The 21,758-nt window shown below is 41.9% G+C and overlaps 1 protein-coding gene across 5 annotated transcripts in view; it reads left to right on the top strand.

Annotated features, from left to right (window-relative positions):
* The window catches only part of ANXA11 (annexin A11), a 190,227-nt gene that overhangs the window by 162,544 nt on the left and 5,925 nt on the right, over positions 1-21,758 (top strand). The window contains exons 1-11 of one of the 5 annotated variants that reach the window (XM_083866436.1): positions 6,909-6,949; positions 13,261-13,370; positions 15,679-15,739; positions 16,845-16,957; positions 18,108-18,464; positions 18,995-19,082; positions 19,463-19,557; positions 19,995-20,108; positions 20,327-20,417; positions 20,532-20,611; positions 20,775-20,831. In XM_083866436.1, coding sequence (XP_083722562.1) covers positions 15,688-15,739; positions 16,845-16,957; positions 18,108-18,464; positions 18,995-19,082; positions 19,463-19,557; positions 19,995-20,108; positions 20,327-20,417; positions 20,532-20,611; positions 20,775-20,831 — 1,047 coding nt within the window. In that variant the 5' untranslated portion in view covers positions 6,909-6,949; positions 13,261-13,370; positions 15,679-15,687. Of the gene's footprint in view, positions 1-6,882; positions 6,950-7,663; positions 7,685-13,260; positions 13,371-15,678; positions 15,740-16,844; positions 16,958-18,107; positions 18,465-18,994; positions 19,083-19,462; positions 19,558-19,994; positions 20,109-20,326; positions 20,418-20,531; positions 20,612-20,774; positions 20,832-21,758 lie in introns of those variants that run through there. The other 4 variants (XM_083866437.1, XM_083866435.1, XM_083866434.1 and 1 more) reach the window with 4 other exon arrangements.

Below are 21,758 nucleotides of genomic sequence, written 5' to 3'. Positions count from 1 at the left end.
TACAGGAGAGGGTTCATTTCTAGTGAATAGGACAGTAAAGGTGAAAAGCTGTGAGTTCATTACCTGATAGGAGGAGCTCTAAGGTGCCAAAGTCAGAATCAAAGCTAAATGGAGCTTTGTGAGTGACTCCCAATCACACCTTTTTCTGTTAGGAGTACAACAGAAGCGTTGCTGTGAGACAGAAGTATGAACAGTTACATCAGAGTGAGGGCATATAAGAACTGAGATACTTCTTTCCTAAATACTTTCCTATACTTTTAAGGTGTAATGGGCACACCTGCTCTGAGTCAGTGGCACACCATTTATTGGCATCACCAGAAAACAGGCTTGGCTGAAGCCAGCCCTGCTGTGGAAACAGTGATAAATTATGTTAAGCTGTATCTCTTCACCTAAAGAATTTGGGTCTGGTGGGAGTTAACAGATCAGCCTGAACTGAGACCAGACATATCTAAAACTTCTATGGCTGCCACCAGAAAGGAGTTTGACTCCAAGCCAACCGCTTTACACTACAGATATCTGCAGCCTCAGAGCCTGAGCTCTCCTGCATGGCCGTGGCTGCACAGTGGTGATCTCCCCTTGAGCAGGGGTGTTCCCAAGGACACTCCTCAAGGTCAAGAGATCCCTTGCCCAGCATCTGGAATCTACAGCAAGGTAAGTGACATTTTATGTTAAATCTAAAGCATGGTCTACACAAGTTAGCTTAATTATGAGAAGTGTGGTAGTAGAGTGCTTGACCACCTTGTTGTCATCATTTAGTAACTGTTTAATCATCATTGTTAAATTGCTCTTTAATAAAACCTTTTGGTTAACCCAAATGACTTCTCTTAATAGCTTAGAAACTCTTTGATACTGCTGACTGCCCAAGTTGCTTTGCTCTCTGCTTCCTGGAGGAGAAAAGAATAGGTAGGTAGGTATTTGTATTTACATCATATTAAGTTCCACCCAGAAACTTTGTGGGGCTGGAACGTCATTGACAATAATGAAGCAATCACTTCAGAATGGTATTACAAATTGCCACAGCTGACACACAGGGATAAATGGCTCATCCAGAATGCATTCAGATGGGGCTCCCAGTCAATCAACTGAATTGCATTCAGCAGTACCTAAAAATACCAGCAGATATTTATCTATTTCCCCATACTGGGAGGTTAAACTCTGCAGGTGTAGGTGAAGTGTGTGTGTGCCAGGGCCAGCTCAGTCTGTTTCTCTGAGTTCCTTCTCCTGTTGGCTAACTCTGTTACTTAGAATTAAATGTTGATTGGAGTTCAGAATTCAATTTTACACAAGATACAATGCAAAGCAGAAAATCTAAAGAAATGGTAGAAAATCTGATCTGTAAAGGGATGAACTAATGACTTTTAAGAGTGTATGTGGCTAAGTGTTGGCCCACCAGAGTCAGCCAGGCTATGCCCACCAAGCAGGAAAACACAGAGCTATCCAATTGTAACGCTTCAAGAGTTTAATGAGAAGTTTCTGTTAATACAAAATAGAAACTAAAGCACTTCCATCTGTTATGCCTTGATGAAAATGTTTATTTCGAGGCTATATTCTGCTGCATGCAAAGGGTAATAGTTTACATACAAATGCATGCTCAACACTCCAATTCACTCTTAATTTGAGTGTCTTTAGTAACAATGGAAGATGCTCAAATTGACAGCCTCACAGATCAAAGCTCACAGCATGATGGTTTGGGGGGAAATGCAAGATACACACAAGAAAATTATTTCACCAAAAATCTTTTATGCTAGAGACCTACCCAGGTCTAAGGCAGATAGCCTTTGATAACAGAGTTTGTACAGTCCATCACAAATTCTGGCCCAGCTATGAAATGGCTGTAGTGTTGCATTCCTCAGCACAGAGCAAGTCGAGCCATAGGCTGTATTACCTTTATTCCAGACTAGTGGCAGTGCAGACATTAAACACTGCTGTGTCCTATTGCAACACAAATGCACTGGGGAAATGAAGCCAGAGTGCAGAAGTCATTTCAGCTAAGCCTGCCTCTGAGCAATGGATTTTAAGCAGTAAAATTTTCTCAGGAGTGTAACACAGATTGAGGATAATGCTGTTACCATCAAATACTTGTTGTCTTCAAGTCTAATATGCTATACAAAAGCTGTGGAGGGACGAGTAGGGGAGGCAAATCCAAATACATGATATTGTCTTGCAGGAATCTGGTTTAACTGAAGGCTCAGTTATGAAGAAGGAAAACAGATGCATAGAAGAGTTGCAAGCTGATGACGTTAGAAACCATGTGTAAAAAGTAAGTATAAAACTTATAGAAGGCTCAGGAGCAGTAAAAAAGCAAGGAAGGAAGATAAATGTATTTTGTGGCTAAAGCAGAGTGAAAAGATTTGGGCAAGTGTCTTTCTAAAATCTCCATCAACTAACAGGACTTTAAAAAAGTGAACTACAACCCAGTATGACTCAGAGTGAACACCCTTTCTCATAAGAGAGTGAGTTGAAAAATGATATGTCATTTGAGTTCCTTAGGGCTCAAAATGAATGTAGGTTGTAGGTATGTGTATCTTCAGAGGTCTGAACCTAATCAAGTTCATGCAGGAAACCTCTGGGGTAACCTGGAGCATTTGGGTCCCAGAACTCCCAAAAATGTCCCTCACACTGACTGGTGCTTGAGGTCCTTAGACTGTCTGAAAGACGGAGTTATAATACCTGCAGATTTTACTTTATGCTTTCTTTAGTATTTTCTGCTCGCTTTTACTGTGTAAACACTCAAGATTTTTCTTTTTGAGTTTTCAACAATGGACTATTTTAGTGATAGAGGTGGAGTGCTGTAAAATGAATATGGAAAATGAAGAAGAGAGTACCTGTGAAATCAGGAGTGTGGATGTTTTGTTGTACTAGTTTCCACCACTTGGTTATGGTCTGTGTGTTACAATGGCACAAATCCACTTGGAAAACTACAAGGCTGGAGCTTGGAAGGGTCACTAGGAAAATGCAGTGCTTGCAGGAAATGCTGTTGTCATTTTTGTGGGTTCTCTCACAAAGGTTTCTCTGTTTCAATTGGTGCTGAGTCAGTATCAGCACACTGTCAGAAAGCAGTATAACTGTGCTTGAGATGACAGGCAAACTCTCACCTGTCCCAACAACAAAGATTCTAGACCTCATTTCTGCTTCATTTCTGACTGTGGCATTACTGTCTGTATGAATTTGGTCTGAAATGTCAGTACAGAGTGAAAGGTTTTTATATGAGTAAAAGTAAACCTCTGTGCAATTGCACAGCACATGATGCTTTGAGTTTCTGTCCTGGTTAAACACCACCTAAAATATTAAAATCCAAGAGGCTGGGAAAGAAAAAGATATTAAAACTTGCTGGTAGGCTTCCTGGAACTTTAGGTGGATGCTGACAAGTACATGTGCTGCCTGTAGCAGTTTTTGCAGGAAAAGGGTTTTATTCCAGCCAGAGGTCCCAAAAAGCATGGGCTCAGAGGTTATCATTCCTGTGGGAAAATTTCCAGAAATAAAATATGCTAAGCAAATGCCTCAGTCCCTGACTGTCTGGAAATGGCAGGTAGTGAGGTTTCCATACAATGATTTCTTTGTCAGAAGGGTATTCCATATGCTGCAATAGCCAGTCCAGTTTTCTGTTTATGAATGCAGCATCAAAGGTGTGAGACTTCCAGTCACTGAGCCTGGATAAATAGAGGGATTCATAGAAGTAAGCCAAATCTAGACCTTGGTTAAACCCATGGATGATTGCAATTGACTTCAAAGTGAGCACAAGCTGGTCTGGAATGAATACCAGGCTGATTTCAGCAGTACAAGCTTCCTCATACACTCCTTCCAGCCTAGGCATTGATACTCAAAGGGCTTTTCTACATGAAAAAATAGCAGTACTAAAGTTATAGAAATATGACTTCAGGTTTTTTTCAAATCCTGCTGGAAGAAGAAATAATGCTTTGTAGAAGTTGCTGTGTCCTCATCTGATGGGGGTAGCAGCTCCTCTGAATGGCTCCTAACCTGTTTCAGTCTCTGGTTAACAGAACTCTTGTGTCAGAGCTAATGTGGCCCCTTTTGGCTGACACAGGTAAGAGGAGTTTAACTCCCAAGAGAAGCGACACCAGCAGACTCAGAGGACAAAGATCCCTGGCCTTCTTTCCACCTGAGCGACTCTGGGCACATTTTCATTTCTCCATCTGCCTGCATAGTGGACATCAGGCTACACTCTGCATCAGAACCTGTCTTGATGTTTAGCTTATCTTATTAATGAGAAACGTCTTTATCAGTGAAGCTGAAGATAATCTGGGTATAAATTTACAATTTGTGCTAAACCACAATAAGCTAACGTGCTGGTTTTGACTGAAACACAGTTTATCTTCTTCACAGTGGCTAGTGGGGAAAGACAGTGGCTTCTTTATCTTCTTCACAGTGGCTAGTGGGATTTGTGCTGAAAGACAGTGGTGATAATACAGAAATGTATTTGTTATTGCTGAGCAGGGCTTGCACAGAACCGAGGCCTTTCTGCTTCTCACCCCACCAGTGAGGAGACTGGAGGTGCACAAAAAGTTGGGCAGAGACACAGCTGACCTCAACTGACCCCAGGGGATATTCCAGACCTTATGACATTGTGCTCAGTATACGAAAGCAGGGGGGACATTTGGAGTGATGGCATTTATCTTTCCAAGTAACTGTTATGTGTGATGGAGTCTTGTCCTCCTGGAGATGACTGAACACCTGCCTGCCCATGGGAAGTGGAGAATTAATTCCTTGTATTTTTTTGCTGTGTGCATGGCTTTTGCTTTTCCTATCAGCCTGTCTTTATCTCAATCCACAAGTTTTCTGGCTTTTATCTTTCTCATTCTCTCTCTGACCTTGCAGGCCAGGGAGTAAGAGAGGCTGTGTGGGGCTTGGCTGCTGAGTGGGGTTAAACCACCACAGCTGTTCTTATATTCAAATATACCTATTCACTTGCTTTAGACTACTTTAAATGTAGCTGTTTCCCATGAGTGCAGCCTTGGCCTTTGCGGTGCCAATTAAAAATTTTGATGAGGGAGAAGGGAAAAAATGACAATTTCTTCTTTAGTTCAATCATGGCTGTTGTATTTCAATGATTGGCTGTTGTGGTATGTGAAAGTTGTATGGAGGAGAAAAAGCCCCGGCCCTCCTCCAGTGAAAGCTGTTGGTGGATGAACAGGATGCTTTAAGAAGCGTGAACACATTTATCCAAATTAGTCTCATTCTAAATGAAATTGCCTGTTACAAAGCACACATATTAGAGAAGCAACTGTTGGAAAGGAGGTTCTGGACCCTGTTCGCGTAATTCCCAGCTGCAAAGTCAAGTTCATTCCCCACCCAAGTTGTATAATGCTGTGATTCAGTTAGATAATGCTGTGTTTGCCATTTTGATTAGTGTCTTGGCAAAAGAAATTTAATTGGAAAATGCTAGCCCTTTTTATTTTTCCTTTTTATTATTTTGGTTTGTCTCTCTAAACGCTTCCATGTGAGCAATTTCACTCATCTTTAAAGAATGCATGTAGGGGAAAAAAAAGATGTTTATTGAAGCCTTCAGCTATTACTGCTTGTACTAGAAAAGGTGGACATGAACAATCTTCCTCTTGATTTTTTTTTTTTTTTTTTTTTTTTTTTGTTGTTGTTTGTTTGTTTGGGTTTTTTGGGGGGGTTTTTTTTGGTTTTTTGTGGTTTTTTGGGGGGGGGAATTTTATTTAAGGAAAAGTATGTTATATACAAAATGGGGGCGGGGTTTGTGTGTGCGTATGTGTGTGTGTGTACTACCCTGTCTGCAAACCATGTTTTTTGAAATTTCCTGGTGAGAAGAGTCAGGGGTGGTTTTGGGTTTAAATCCGATGTTGTGCTGAACAGAAGGTTGTAAACACAACCTTGACTTGAACCTTTGCTCCCTGGATGTGGCTGTGCCGTGCCCGTGTCTCCCTCAGCCCACGCTGCCTCTTGGGGAATACCCAGGCCGCCCACGCACCGTGGGTGGAGTCACCTTTGTCACTGCGTGTTTTGTTTTTTTATAAAATGGGCCTCTCGCTGAAGCTGTCTCTTGCTCAAACCGGTTGTGCGGTTTCCACCCGCTGCCGGCTGTTCCTGAGGCCGCTGCCGCCTGTTCCCTCAGGGGCACTGCCGCCTGTCCCCTCAGTCCCCTCAGGGCACTGCCGCCTGTCCCCTCAGTCCCCTCAGGGCACTGCCGCCTGTCCCCTCAGGGCACTGCCGCCTGTCCCCTCAGTCCCCTCAGGGCACTGCCGCCTGTCCCCTCAGGGCACTGCCGCCTGTCCCCTCAGGGGCATTGCCGCCTGTCCCCTCAGTCCCCTCAGGGGCACTGCCGCCTGTTCCCTCAGGGCACTGCCGCCTGTCCCCTCAGTCCCCTCAGGGGCACTGCCGCCTGTCCCCTCAGGGGCACTGCCGCCTGTTCCCTCAGGGCACTGCCGCCTGTCCCCTCAGGGGCACTGCCGCCTGTCCCCTCAGTCCCCTCAGGGCACTGCCGCCTGTCCCTCAGGGGCACTGCCGCCTGTCCCTCAGGGGCACTGCCGCCTGCCTCCTCAGGGCATTGCCTGTTGTCCCCTCAGGGCTCTGCCGCCTGCCCCCTCAGGGCACTGCCGCCTGTCCCCTCAGGGCACTGCCGCCTGTCCCTCAGGGCTCTGCCGCCTGCCTCCTCAGGGCATTGCCTGTTGTCCCCTCAGGGGCACTGCCGCCTGTCCCTCAGGAGCATTGCCTGCTGTCCCCTCAGGGCACTGCCTACTGTCCCTCAGGGCTCTGCCGACTGTCCCCAGGGGTTCCCCGTGCCCCGCCGGTTTTGCACCGCCCGAGCCCGGCCCTCCCTCGCCCCGAGGCCGCGGCGTGCCGGGCGGGCGGAGTGAGCCGGGTTTGGCAGCGGCTCCTCCTCCTCCTGCCGCTCCCCGGTCCCGCCCTGCAGCGCCAGCGAGCACCTGGGACGGGCGGCGGCGGCGGCGGCTCGAGAGGACCCGCGGTAGGGGCGATCCCGGGACGGGGACGAGGGGCCGGGGCCGGGGACAGGGGACAGGAGCCGGGGACGGGGCCGGGAGGCCCGCGGGGTGACGGCGGCAGCGGCTCAAGGGCTGTCGGAGGGGAGGGTCAGGGCCTGCAGGAGGTCCGCGGCTGGGAGGGAGCGACTCCTGTTTCCTGGGGAAATGTGGTTTCAGAGGACGTGTTTTGCTGTTGTAGTTGCAGTTTCGGTCCTTTCCTGTGTCCGTAGTTTGTCTTGAGTTTGTGATTCTGACGTGTGGAGTTGTCAGGAGAAAGCAGCCTAAGATGGTAGGCTGGCCATTAGCAGTGCTCCTTTTTTTATTATTCCCCGGAGGCCCCTTTTTATAAACTGCTCGTAGTATACTTTACCTTTTCTTATACCATACGTACTTCAAATGTCTTTAAGACACTTAAGTATCTTCAAGTTTCTTTAGCTGTCTTAAAACCAAAACGCTTCAAACCCTAGCTAGGCTGTAGCTATATATGTGACAGAAAACAGCACAAACATCTCCATATTCAGAAAAGCAGTTCCTCCTTGTCCCCATTCTGTTTCTGGGCGGTAAGGGAGTACTTCTGTGGCGTATATATATATATATTTTAATATAGTAGTTCCTGGAAGCTTCTTCCTGTTAGTGAGGAACTGTGGAGAGATAACGTTGTGGAGGGCGTGGCAGGGGCATGGAAAGGTCTCAGCCTAGAAGGGAAGCTGGGATAAAAGGTGTGCAGAGAAAACAAACTGGCGAGAGAGAGGAGAAGTGCTGGTGCCGTGTGTTTTGATGAAGGAGCTCATTATGAGGGTTATGCACCAGCTGCTCCGGGAGGTGGGAGGTTCGTTCCCCGATACCTCCCCCGGCAATCAGCTGTTTTCTGTGAAGTCAGTCAGGGCTTTACCGCAACACTCCTGGAAACGTCAGAAGCAACACAAAACCAGTGTGTGGTTGCTGTAAAGCCTGAGTGTATGAACGCTTTCCCCATAGCTTGGCTGTTTCTGTAATTTCGTGTATTTTGAGTTGCTCTGGGAGTCATGTGGACCACTCTCCTCCCAATGATGCAGCAGATAATTAAAACTGAGCATTGCTTACGTTTGCCTGTAGCCCTGTCCCCAGTGCATTTCTGCTGAGGGCCTAATTACTTTATGTCAACAATATTTATGATATTTGTGTTCCTTTCTCTTGGCCTGACCTTAGTATAAGGTCAGAGGCCAAAATGTCTGTACTTAAAATTTCTGGAGGAGCCATCATATTCATTCATATGATTTGTCACTTCTTTAGCTTATTATTTGTAGTCCCCAGAAGTTTTGAATTGTTAGGCTGAAAACTCCGTGAAATCTCAAAAGTCACTAAAAGATACAACAAAATCAGCAGTAGGGTGGAGGTATTTCGTGGGGGTATTTACCTAGTCAGAATTGTAAAGACATAGTGTTAGATAACAACTTAAAATACATAACCTGATCTGCTGTAAAAAAATGAAGCCAAGAAGTCTGTCTGATGTGAACATTACAGGAGATGCTCTTTCCTAGACCTCTAGGGAGTTTTGGAAGGTGGAGCTTCCATGGGATCTGTTCAATAGCACTGCATTAATCAGAGCCAAGATAGAGCAGACCTAATTCTAGTTCTGTGATAGCAATGTAGGTATAGTAAAAAAAAAAAAAATGCTCTAGTTAAAGCAGCAATGTAATTGAAAACAGCAGATGGTTTAATTGTGACTACAGAAATAGTAGGGCTCTTGAACAAACTGAAAGTTTAATTTATTTTTAGCCAAGCCTCTATAGAATCATTTGTGGGAACTTCTCTGTCAGCTTCAAATTGCTGTTGGAGGCTTCTGTTATATTAAATATTCAACTGGGTAATGGCACCAATCTAATTTCTCTTGTTTATTTCATACATTTAGGTTTACTACCTTAAACCATGTTTCTTACTGGATATATTTTTAAAGTGTTTTATGTAAACTGTTGGAATAAGGGCGGGGACTTGTCAGCTGTATGCAGTGCATTTTGTTTTGAGCTTCTCTTGAAGGTGGCAAAAGACTTTTTAAAAGAAAGGAAGGGAAAAGGCTGCATGTTTATCCCTCAGCGAGCAGCACTTTCACCTATTTGAAACTTGAGCTTTCCCTTTACTTTTGGCAGTTCATTTGAAAGTGGGTGTGGTTTATACAAACGCTGAATTTCCTTCAGGCAGTTCCCTAAGCAAGGAAGAATGTAAAGTAGATAAGCAAACCTAACAACAATAGGTATTTACAATAGTGCTTCTATTGTTGCTCTGTGTTTCTTCCAGATTTTATCAGCACTCGATAGAGGATCTTTAGATCCTGAATGGGATAAACGAGGAATCAGTTATGGGTCAGAGCTGGGACTCAGTGGTGTCTTTCTAAGAGACAATTTGATCATGTTCTTGTGTGATTCTTGCTTGGCAGCTCGTTTTTTGTTTGTGTGTGTGCAGTTGTATCTGTACTGTTCAGCTGTCACAGATGCTGAGTGTGGACTGGTGCCAGTTGTTAGATTGTGGCAACTGAATAAAACAAACACAGCCCCACAACCTGTTCCCTGTTCAGTGCAGTGTCACTGTGGTCTGATCAGTAGCAATGTTCATGTCCAAGATCTCCAAAAAAAGAGAAACAGGTTCTTCCCCAGATGTTGCCTCCTTTTTCCCCCTTATTTGCTGTCTGATTGAGAGAGAATATGCTGTCTTACTTGGTAAGAGAAGGTTAAAAGTCTTTTAGAATTCTTGTTTTGATTGTTTTGTTTTTTGTGGTTTTTTTTTTTTTTTCTTTTACTGCAAAGTGTGGGTGGTGAGGGGTTTTTTGAGGGCATTGGGAAAGTGTTCAGCAGGAGGAAAGGTGGGCTTCCAATTCAGGCTTTTGGATCTTAGCTTCTATAAAAATACATCAGCCCCATATTAAAGATCCAGATGAGTTTTAATGGTTCTGAAGGCCTCTTGTTTGTGCTAAACCTCACTACAGCCATATAGTCAACATGTATGTGAAGTGATACTTGCTGTAATTAATTCCTGCACCACAAAGACCTCTGGCTTGGCTAGAAAAGCATGTCTGATTTTGAACTTTGGCTTAGTGAATTGCTCTGAATTAGGTGCTTAAGTTGCCTGAAGCAGACAGGGTGAATATCCCTTTTATTGTTGCTAGAGATAACAACTTTAGGCTTGGGAATTTGCACTGTTCAGTAAACAGTGTACTTATCTCTAGTCAAAATAACTGGTTGTCAGCTATGCGTGGCAGTGTTTTAAAAACACTTGGTTTTCTATTAGCTAGGAGAATAAATCCATCTTACAAATGTTAGGATTTAGAGGGGGAAATACTTTTTAAGGACTAAAGCTTGCCGATCTCAAGTGCAGACTAGATTTGAAGGCTACAGTCCTGCTTTCTTTTCATATTCCTTGTTTATGGTTGCTTTGAAATACCTGCCTCTCTGTTTTACTACTCTGAGTTGGTTCTTGAGTCATTCTGTTCCTGGAAAGAATTAATCAGCTGAAGATGAGCAATTCCTTATAGCCTGGAATGAATGAAGGTTTGTCCATTTGCTCACTGAGGGTAGTAACCCATCCCAGTGTTGCTGGACAGCTGAGTGTGTAAACCTTTCCTGTCCACAAAGTGTGAAAGTCATCACTGTTAAGGAAAAGTTGATGTTTTTGTACTTCTTGTTCTTCTGGGGAGTCCCAAGGCTGTCAACAGAGGGGTTTTGTTGCGGTGTAAGGTATGTCCATGAGGAATTTAGCTGATCCCATGCAGCTCCTGCCAGTGTGCCCAGCTTTGGGAATTGTCACTTGCACAGCTCGGTGTCAGTCCGGCCTCCTCTGCAGCACCAACAGCTGCAGAGCTGATGGAAACACTTCCTTGTCCTTCTGTTCCTGTTGTTCCTCTGCCTTTGCAGTGGGGCCACTCCCTGGCTCTGCTTCAGGCTTGGCACAGCAGCTAATTAAAAACTGCTGGTGTTAAATGAACAATCAGGTATTGTTTAGTAACTATTTTAGAATAGTTACTGAATACAACATTATTGCTTTACTTCACGGAGTAATTGGTATTTACATATTCTGACTTACACTAATGGTGTAAAAAGTTATTCTTTCCTGGTGGAACTTAAAATAGAGGAATATAAATCCCAGAGGCATTAGTCAGTTGAGAACATAGTTCAGACTATTTATAGTATTTTTTTTTTGCAGCAAGTGATTTTCTGTGACAAGTCATGAGTTTGAAATATAACAACCTCATTCCATTACTTCTTCAAACATCTCATGACCTTAATTTGTGGGGTTTTTTTCTTGCTTGTTTTGTTGTTTGGAGGGTGTCTATCTGTATTGTCATAAGTGTTTTGACTGTGTGTTTTATAGATTTGGAATACTTCTTCGATAAGAAGTGTGGTACAAAAGGAAGCACTTGCATTGGGGCAGAGTAGGGATCCAGAATGAACTGACCTCTTGGAATTAGGTCAGGTTTTTCTGCACTTAGATCTTGAAGGTCCATGCAGCTCAACTGAGTTCTTTGGATTTTGAAGCCCTGAGTGTGTATGTAGGACTTCTGTCACTGGAAAAGTTCTTAGTATTTAAAAAAAAAGTTCTTAATATTTTTACAGCTCAGTCGTGGCTTATGGGTGTGTCTTCCCATTCAGCTTTTCTTGTTGGGCATGGCATCTCTTTTGAGTTCTATTTTATTTTGACTAAAGCTTGCAAGTGCTTCCTTTCTGATGCTCTCCCCCTCCCCTTGCCCCAACAGTTCTAGATTATTTTCTATAATAAAAAATATTATGATACTGAATTATAAGAATCATCAAAACTGGCAGAGCTCCTGAGTCATAATATTAGCAAGGAATTAAAATGAATAGTTTTTAAGAAAACCTCATATTTAAGTTTGTTTCTGTCCCACCATCTATTCAGAGTTGCGAGTTAGTTTGGGTTTTTGTTAAGGAAGCTTTTTTTTGTAGGGAGTGGATGATATGTTAGTACTCTTTAAATATACATTGTTGGATGAGGGCCAGTAAAGGTTTGTAAAGGTGAACAATGAGGGATAAGATCTGTGTAAAAGAGGTTTCCCGAGTTTTGGGTGGCATGAGCTCAGCCCTGTTGGAAGATAAACTCATTCTACTAAATTAGTTTTTTTCATAGTGAAAGGAAGGCTAGATAGGAGTCACACACATACACAGAAGACTTAATGAAAAAAAACCAAAATTGCAGGACTTTTTATCTGTCAGGATGAAAAATATTACAACCGATACAGGAGAGAACAACTTGTACGCTGCATTGCATGAGTCAAAGATAAATCTTGCTCAGGCTGGTAAAACAGCACTTACCTGGTTCAGTGCTGACTGTGGTTTGTCCTTGTCTTGGAAAAGCACAGTGGTGGATGCCTCAGCTCATATCTGATGAAAAACGACAGCATATTGTAAGATGATAAATTCTGTTCTGCTGCTTTCACAATCAGGGATCAGTCTTGGAGCAGGTACTGTAATTTATAGCTTCAGGCTGCTTTGTCTACTATATCCTGGTAATTAACCTTGTGGAGGAGTCAAGGCCAACAGTTTAACTTTAGTCGGTGTTCCCTGTGAAATGGGCATAATTAAAGAAATCATTTTGAACAAATAAAGGCTATGGTTTTTCATCCGGTTTTGTCCTCAAATTATTGTACCATGGCATAGCTGGAGGCTGAACAGCAGCCACTAATAAATTCCAGGAATGGGTGTGAATGCAGTGGCTCAGCTTTCTGCTATTGCACCTTGAAACAGAAGTTTTCTGGCACCCTTGAGGTTTTCTTCTTTATTTCTGCCATCATTATGAAATTTGTGGTTTTGTTATAAATTTCTTGAGTTGCAGTCCTTTCCTTCTGTGCTGTATCATACAGAAGCATATTTTCAAGATTCCTGTTGAAAGTCTGTCACAGGTTTAATCTTTTATGAACAGGTCTGTTCCCTCTTAGCTTTGCACAGCAGCAGGAAGATGCTCAAGAGCCTGAACTGTTTATAGCTTGCAGTGTGAGGCATGATAGCAATGTTCACTGTGGGAGTAAAACCTCAAGTCTTTATTTAAAGTTCTGAGATGGAGCTCTGAGATTGAATAGTGGGAATGGGGAGAGGACCTTGACAGTAGTTGTTCTTTATTTTCTCCAAGGCGCTCCCTCTTTCCGTGTGTGTGGTTTGGTTGGTTGGATTTTTCCCTTGTCTTATGCACTACATTTTTTATGACTGAGCAAACGGAGACTTTGCTGTTCCTGTGTCCTCCCGCACAATATTTGTACAGCAGGGTGGGTTTCCATATCTTCTGTTCCCTCACTGTGTCACCCCTTTGTTATCAGCAGGCAAATGCTGCTCATCGAAGCAATTTTAGTAAGATATTGTGGATGTAGCAGGAGAAAGTGTGAAAGATGAGATTAGAAGGTGAAATGGAGGCTGAGTTGAAAGAAAGGTAACTTTCTATGTTAATATTTCTAAAGTTAGAGTACAGGGCAACCGAGACTCAAATGAACTGTGGAAAAAATGGGAAGTTTCTAAACATGAGAAGTCAGTGTGTTTGCAGATCTAGTTTGCCTGGAATCAAACCAGTCTGGGAAAATTTCCCCTTGGAAAAGCCCTGGATAAATACAGGGTTCAAAAGAAGCAAGTGGAACGTTTTTATATAGAAACTAACATTTTCTTCAGATCGCTGAAGTTGGCTGTTTTTTCTCAACCTCAGCTTTCATTGCCAAAAGGCTCTTTTAATCCTGGGTTTTTTTTCCAATCTGAAATTAATGTTCTATATGGGATTAAAAGCAAGCAAACAACCTTGCTAAGAAAAACAAAACCTATCCCATTGCTTCTCACCATTTTTGCCTTAAATTTAGGTACAAATTTGTCTTAAATTTGTACCTAAAGCTTTATCGAAAAGGCATCTTACAATTTTTTGAGTACCCTGTCTTTATTGTATTTACATGTAAAGCTAAAAAATAACTAAAAATATAATTATGGTTGTACCTGAAGCAATAACACTGATTTCAGTGTTGTAATAACTTGTGTGTAAAAACGTACACATTGAGATTATACATGCTAAGAATCTAGATTGCAGGGGTTCTTTACTTGGTTTTTGAGTGACAGTAATTGTTCCTATTTTATTTTTCCGTGCTTTATTACGTAAAGCCCATTTCTGAATTAGAGAGGCTCTGAAGTGTGCCAGGCTGCCTTCTGTCGAGTTTCTTTAATGTTATATTTTTTTCCTGCTGGCCTCTCTGCACTTCCATGCTCGGGTACCTGCCCGGAGGTGACAGCGTGGGCCGGGGGCCGGCACCTCCCTCTGGCAATTGTGTGGCCGAGTGCCAGGAGGGAAGGGAGGAAGCTGCCTGCTCTGCTGCTGTTTTTTTCCAGCAGCAGAGGGAGAACACATGTTTTGCTTTTTTGTTTCTCGGGCTCTTGAGTTTGGGCTCAGTTTTTGCATGGGTAGCAGCAGGCATTGCTTTTCTAATGAGGAGAAGCTGCATTCGCTTATTTATTGATTCTCTTGAATTCTGGAGCAGAAGTAAGGTAGGGTTATAACTTTTGCTGCGCTCTGTTCATTGCAGTTTTTGTTAGTTCATTTCTCTCTCTTTAAATATAAATGAGTATGTGCAGCATGAAGTCCAAACAGCTTTTTAAGTAAATCGCAGATTTCCTAATTGTATTTCCTTATTAAAAGAATAAACCACAAAAAAGGTGTTTCTCCTTTTTTGTGTTGCTATGCAAAAGAGCCATGCAAACCAGAAAGGGAAGTTAATTTGATCATGCAAAATGAAAACAATTTCACAAGAACAGAGCCCCTGCCAACTCAAGCCAAATCCAAAACAAAATTCCACAGCTGAAACCCAAAACACAGCAAAACGTGCCAGATGTAGTTCGGCGTCTAAAGGTAGTGCTTTAGGGGAAAGAGGTGTGGGGGGGAAAGGGTAATTTACGCAGCAATTCTAAAAATAGACTGTGGATTGTCATTAAAAATAATCATCAAAAAATTAACCCTCATTATGGATATTTTCTTCATAGTTTTACCATTATTCCTGGTAGTTATTCTGTTTAAAATAAGGCCCTTGTATTCTGGAAGCCAGTTTTAATTTTGTCCTTCATTTAGCTGTTCTTCCTTTTTGACCTCTGCTTCTATTTTGGACAGCTAATGACTTTGTGCACTTCTGTGCTGACAGAGGCAATATCCATTTTCAGAGACCCAATTTGTTCTAGTGATCTTATCCTATCAGTAAACTCTTCATATTTTATGGCAGTGCTGTAAGCATGAAGGTGTATCCCTTCTGCTTCTTACTCTGACCTTGCACTTCTGCAGGCGTTTGCATTTAGGTGCCTTCTAGCAACTTCCTATAGTTACTCACTTGAAGATGTAGCTTCTTTATCAGATGATTTTCTACTCTTCATTGATAAGACAGTTCTGTATAGGCTGGAAACACTTGGAGATTGTAATAGCACAGTAAAAGAAGAATGTTCAAGTAATTCATCCTTAACAATATAATAGGCAAAGCAAGCAGTAAGTAGCAACTGCAACAAATAAGAAAAAAATCGTGAGGAGCGACTCTGCAACTGCTTAGCTGTCTGTTTATTAGTCAGGAAATGGGAAGAGGCTTCTAGGGGAAAAGCTGGGACAAAGTGTGCAGGTTATGCCTAAATTTTGGCAACTGGCTTCTGCATGGATGTTGCCTCTTAGTGTTGTAATGTGATGTAATGAGCAAAGCATTACAGAAAATAACCGTATCACACCTTTCCAGGTCTTTGCCATGAGTTACCCAGGCTATCCCCCAGCGGGTGGATATCCACCAGCTGCCCCAGGTAAGTTGTTCAGATGAAGTAAATATTAAATTTTCAGATGAAATAAATGGTTGTCCTGTCTGGAGTGGAGATGTGGCATGGATGAATAACAGGACTGCAGAGGGTTTCCTTGATTCACTAAAGCTTTTTATATTTTCTTGTTAAGTCCTGTTTTATCTGGACTGGAGATTCTGATTTGTCTAATATGAGTGTTCTGCCATGTGCTCATACAGTAAGGTCTAGTTTCATTCTCAAATAAAGCACAGAGAGATGGTCTTAACTTGATCAAATCCAATAAATGACAAGGATCAGTGTCCTATCAACACTGAGTCATCAAGGTGGGCGGTGGGGACAAATGAGTATGGGGAGAAATCATTCATACAGCTTAAAACCATATCCCCCAAAGAAACAGGAAATTACCCTTAATTCACTATTCTTAGGCAGGTGATTGCATACAGAAGGGAGAGGGCTAGCACTTACAACAACATAAAGCTGATGAAATACTAAACCCCTGCTTGATAGTCAAGCTGAACTTCACAGTTGTTAGTATTGTTGAAAGGTAGAAAGAAAGGGCTGGAGGCTTGCAGGTGTGGTGAAGTGTGGAGATGGGCAGGCCAGCTCAGGAAGGGGAAGCAATGTACAGTTGGAAGCCCAGCTAGCTAGGAGGATAAAGCCTGTTTCTCAGCAGAGTGTTCTGTCATAAGTTAGACCATACTGCTGTGTGCAGACAAGTTTTGTGACTTTGGTGTCTGTAAATGTACTGTTGTGCTTTGTGGACACCTCTCAGATGAACAAAGTGGAATTAATAATATCATCCTATTGGAATACCTGGAAAAATTTGTACTTTAGGTGCTCTCAAGTCAAAATACGGTGTTAATAGCCTTGAGTGCTAACCTTCAAATAGGTTTAGAGTTGTTTTAAGTGAGAATTTACAGATTCAGTGATAAGTAACATGATTAGAAATACCCAGTGAGTCTTCTCTTTTTATAATAATTGCACTGCTACCCTGCATCTCCTCCATTGATTTTCCTGGTAGCGTTAAAAATACATTTCATTAGAAATTTAAGTAGTAAGAACTTTAAAAAGGTGTAGTTTCTCGTTTCAGCACATCTGTGTTTGATTTCAGGTAGCAATCCTTGGGGTGGTGCTGCCTATCCACCTTCAAATCCACCTCCAATTGGTCTGGAAAATGTGGCTGGCTATGCCAACCAGTTCAATCCCAGCCACATGGCTGGAATGGTGAGTTTGCTTTCATTTAATGTGTTTCATTTTGATGTTCCTAAGGACAAAGTTGTGTTTCTGGCATTGTCACTGAGAGATTCATCACTTGAATTCTGTGCCTTTATGTCTAATCTGTTTAGGTGTTGAGCATTCAATATTGCCTATTGAAGAAAAGGGTTACTGCAAGCTATTTCTTATTTTAGGAAAACAGAGCGCTGGTTAAATGTTGTTAACAGTCTAACTTCAAAAGTTGTGGACATACAACTAGTATAACTTGGCCTTTCCTGTGCAGAGGAATAGGGAACTATTAACACAGAGTATCGACTGTTAATATATTCACACAGACAAACACAGTGTGGATTTTGCCTGTTACCTGGATTTTGACCAGTCAGAATAAGGAGAAAGGCTGTATAATTAGAGGTATCAATGATTCGTCCTTGAAAAGAGTATGGGATCAACAGTCTCTTATAAACACTGATGTTTAACAGATGGAAGTAAAAACCTTTTACATTGACTAAAGAAAATGTAAACGTTTCCAATTTGATTTTTTTTCATAGAGCAAAAGTGAGTGACACTTCTGACAACTTTAGTCTTCAGAAATCTGTTATGCTGCATAACGAATGTAGTTTGTAGGAAGATATTTGCATTATAGATGCCTTTCTGAGGCAGTGATGAAGTGATTTGGCAGTCAGCAGGCAAATTGAGCAACAAACTATCTGGGGTGCAGGAGGCAATATCCACAGCATCTAGTTTCTGACAGTGCTGCAGTGATCAAATGTCACTTCTGGTTTCTCTCTAGAACAGGGGTTTCAGTGGTAAGATTTTGATTTGGAGTGAAATATCTTCATTTCAGCTTCTGCACAAGTCTTTCCAAATGTAGTCCAGGAACTCCTGCTAGTTGTAAACTACTAACACATCATAAAATAACCAAAGTTGCTTAAAGTCCTTGGGCCCAGGTTTACCATTGTGATCACACAAAGCAGCCATGGGCAAAGAGGCGATTATTTGGTGTAAAGTTTTAGGCAGATTTTTCCATCCTGCTTGCTGTCTTTTGCAGATAAAGAGCTGTCTGTCTGTGTCGGTGGGGAGGGAGATTGTATTCAGCATGTTACTGAAACGCAACTGTTTGTACTCACTTCCTGTTCCTTGCTTTATTCCTTTATTGCAGGCATCCAACCTGGCAGGGACCTTTGGAGGGGCAAACGTACCACAAAGCATGTATCCCTCCACACCTGGGGGTTACCCACCAGTTCCCTCAGGTGGCTTTGGGCAGCCCCCACCAGGCCAGCAGCCGTATGGAGGGTATGCTCCCCCAGGAGGGAATCCACCATCGGGAATGCCGCCTTACCCGGGATACGCGGGCCAGCCCACACCACCACCTGGTCAGCAGCCTATGGGCTATCCAGGACTGCCAGCAACTCACCCAGGGCAGCAGCCCATGCCAAATTACCCTCCAGGTCCAGGTGTGAACCCATCTATGCCCTCTTACTCAGGATCTACAGGGCCTGCAGTTACTCCTGGAATGGTAAGAGCATTCACTGCTTTTCTTTTGAGGTGTGACTGTGTGTATGTTCCTCTGCCTTTTCTTTGTGTGTGTTAGTGTAAACCAGTCATAAAATTGAAAATAAAGTAATGAGGAGAAGTTTGAGTGAAGAGAGGGATGGATCTTTTCAAATGCAAGCAGTATAGGCTCATATGTCTTGAAACAAATTATGTTTTGCCATTGTATCCAGGAAAAAAGATTTGACATGAATTCAAATTAAATAATCTTGCCTTTCCTAACTTTAGCAAGTATTGCCAGTCATATATACAGTATCGTCAAACTTTAATTAATTGGAAAGCAGATGTAATGTCAGCAAACTCTGATCTTGCATTTTCTTCTAATCTGTGTCTAGAAATTAACAAATTGCTTAAGACAGGGTTGGTTTGAGTGTCCCCTATTACTTTTTTCACAAAAAATAAAACCGGTAACAGTGATCATCTTTCCTAAGTAGTAAGCTACAGTATTTCACTATTTAACACTACTGCTGTTTAACACTATTGATCTCATTTTAGCACAAAAACCGAGGTACAATCACTGATGCACCAGGTTTTGACCCTCTGAAGGATGCAGAAGTCTTAAGGAAGGCCATGAAAGGATTTGGTGAGCAGTCTGAGGATTTACATTTCAGTTAAAAGCAGAATTGCATCTCCTATCAGCACTGATGTTTTCCTATTGCTATGTGTGTACTGAGTGGGATAGTTCCCATGTGATTGTCCTTGATTATCAGAAGTATTACTGGAAGTTCATGTACGCATAAACAACATCATGAGATTGGTTTAGGTTTTCTTTGTATTCTTATCATATTTGTGATTGGGAGTAGAGCTCGAAGTTCTGTGGTTGTACACAAGAGTAGATACTGGAGATGAATTCAAGGCATTCATGTCCTTCTGCTGGGTTTAGAATGGGATGAAATAGAGACAGAAAGCTGAATCCTGGCATGAGGTGATGGTGCTCATTCTGTGGTGTCTGTGTGTGTCCAGGAACCGACGAGCAGGCAATCATCGACTGTCTTGGGAGTCGTTCAAACAAGCAAAGGCAGCAGATAATCCTGTCCTTCAAAACAGCTTATGGGAAGGTAAGTACATTCTGGGAATACAAGGAAGAAGAAATAAGAGCCTGCATCCCTTCAGTGGAAGTCAGAAGACTTAGTGGTGAGAAAAAAAGATTGGAAGGTGCATTAGGGGGAGATGGTTCTTAAGGTATAGACAGTTCAGAGTTCTGCTTTTAACCCACACTTGACTTCTTCATGCAGTGTTGCAGATGAAATATGTAAAGCAGTTTCTCTGCTAAATGGGTACTCTTTGGTCAGTGTAGTCTATTTAATTGGACCTTAATGACCTCATGGTACACATTCCCTTATTCTGGTTTTAGTATTAGTGGAATAGCTTTACTTTGAACATAAATTGCTGGTGCTTATCCATAAAGAATTATTAGTAAAATGTGTATTTTTGCTGCTCCCTCTTATCAAGTTAGGTCTTCACAGGTGTTTTCTTTGTTTCTCCTTCTCATTAGGATTTGATCAAGGATCTCAAGTCTGAGCTATCAGGTAACTTTGAGAAGACAGTCTTGGCAATGATGAAGACACCTGTCATGTTTGATGCGTATGAAATCAAGGAAGCTATAAAGGTTTGTGTAGGAGATAAAAGTTTGTAAGATAGAGTAAATAGTTGAGCTGATAAAATATTTGGTTGCCATTTAAAATTTGGACTTACTTGGGATTATTAGCTTTGACTTCCTATACAAGGTTGTATTCTGAATTTTTTCCTATATAATTTTATTACATTTCTTTTATACTAGGTTGTAGAAATCAATAATCTGAAGTGTTTCTCCTTTGCTTATTTTAGGGTGTTGGCACAGATGAAAATTGTCTCATTGAAATCTTGGCTTCCCGCAGTAATGAGCATATTCAGGAGCTCGGCAGGGTATATAAAGCAGGTTAGAGCTTTTGCATCAAAATTTTCTTCCTTCTCTTACTTAAGCACTGACAGATTGTATGAATTTAGGAAATGAGCAGGCTTGTATGAGGATTCATGACTATTTCTTTTCCAGAATATAAGAAAACTCTGGAGGAAGCAATAAAAAGTGACACATCTGGACACTTTCAGAGGCTTTTAATTTCACTTGCTCAGGTACTTGCTTGCTGGGATTTTGGAATTCGTTTATCTTGTGTTTGAAGGTGATGTGGATTTTTTTTTGGTTTGGTTTTGGTTGGTTTTTGGTTTTTTTTTTTTTAATTTAAAAAAAAAAAAACAGTCCATCAAAGCCCATCAGTAACACTTCTAATTCTTTCAGGGAAACAGAGATGAAAGTACAAATGTTGACATGTCTGTTGTCCAAAGAGATGTACAGGTCAGTAGAAATGCTTCATCATTTCTAACTATAGTCAAGTCAATATGCTGCAGTTTGACTCTGTGGGTGCTGCTTACTGTTAGTTTTGGATACCTTTTGATGACTTCTGATGCAGTCCTTATGTTTGAGTGGATGGAAGAGATACGAAAAGTGATATGAAAAATGCTGACAGAGCATTAGAGCCATGTAGGTGCAATACAGAGTTGAAGCTCTTGGGAGTACAGTCTGTAGGATATTTTACCTCTCATTCTGTCAGGTCTTTGGCTTTTTCAAGTCTTGGATTGTGGTCCTTACTAAGGAAATTGTCCAAAGAAATTTGAGGTGATATGCGTGTGGATTAAATTTTAAACTATGTAACACCTACATTGGCCTTTGTGTGTTGTTTAAGGCAGTCTGGAGTTTTGCAGCAAGTAAGGCACTTGGATTTAGTAATGCTTGCCCCATTTCTTTTTCTGTATGTTCAATTTCACTACATAGCAAATGGAAAAAAACCCTGGATTGTTTTAGCCTTACGAGTGTCATTTAAATAGTAATGTCATTAGCTTTCTACATAGTGTGCCTTAGCCAAAACACAAGAACATCCTAGAACACACCTAGAATTGTAGAAGAAAATCTAGGTGTAAGGACTTTTAGAAAGAACAATTTTCAGGTACTTTTTGAACAATGTCCCCTCCTTTAGTAATCTGGAGCTTGTGTTTGAGCACTTATGCATCAGCAAGCTAGGAATTCCTATAATATGCTGTGCAAACATAGCCTGTTGTAGGAAGGTTAGAACCAGTTGCTATTTATTGCTTGCTCCTGTTTTGCAGTAGTACACAGGCTAAGAAATAAGTATAAAAGGAGGAGAAGCTGCAAGGAAGCAAATTTGTAGCTTAGCTGTTCAGCCTCACTGGTTGTGAGTAATGAAGTGTGAATTCCCTTCTCTGT

Source organism: Zosterops lateralis, assembly GCF_965231275.1.
Source record: "Zosterops lateralis genome assembly, chromosome: 8".
Lineage (NCBI taxonomy): Eukaryota > Metazoa > Chordata > Aves > Passeriformes > Zosteropidae > Zosterops > Zosterops lateralis.
Note: the sequence above shows the minus strand (reverse complement) of the source record. Positions and strands in the feature narration are given on the sequence as shown.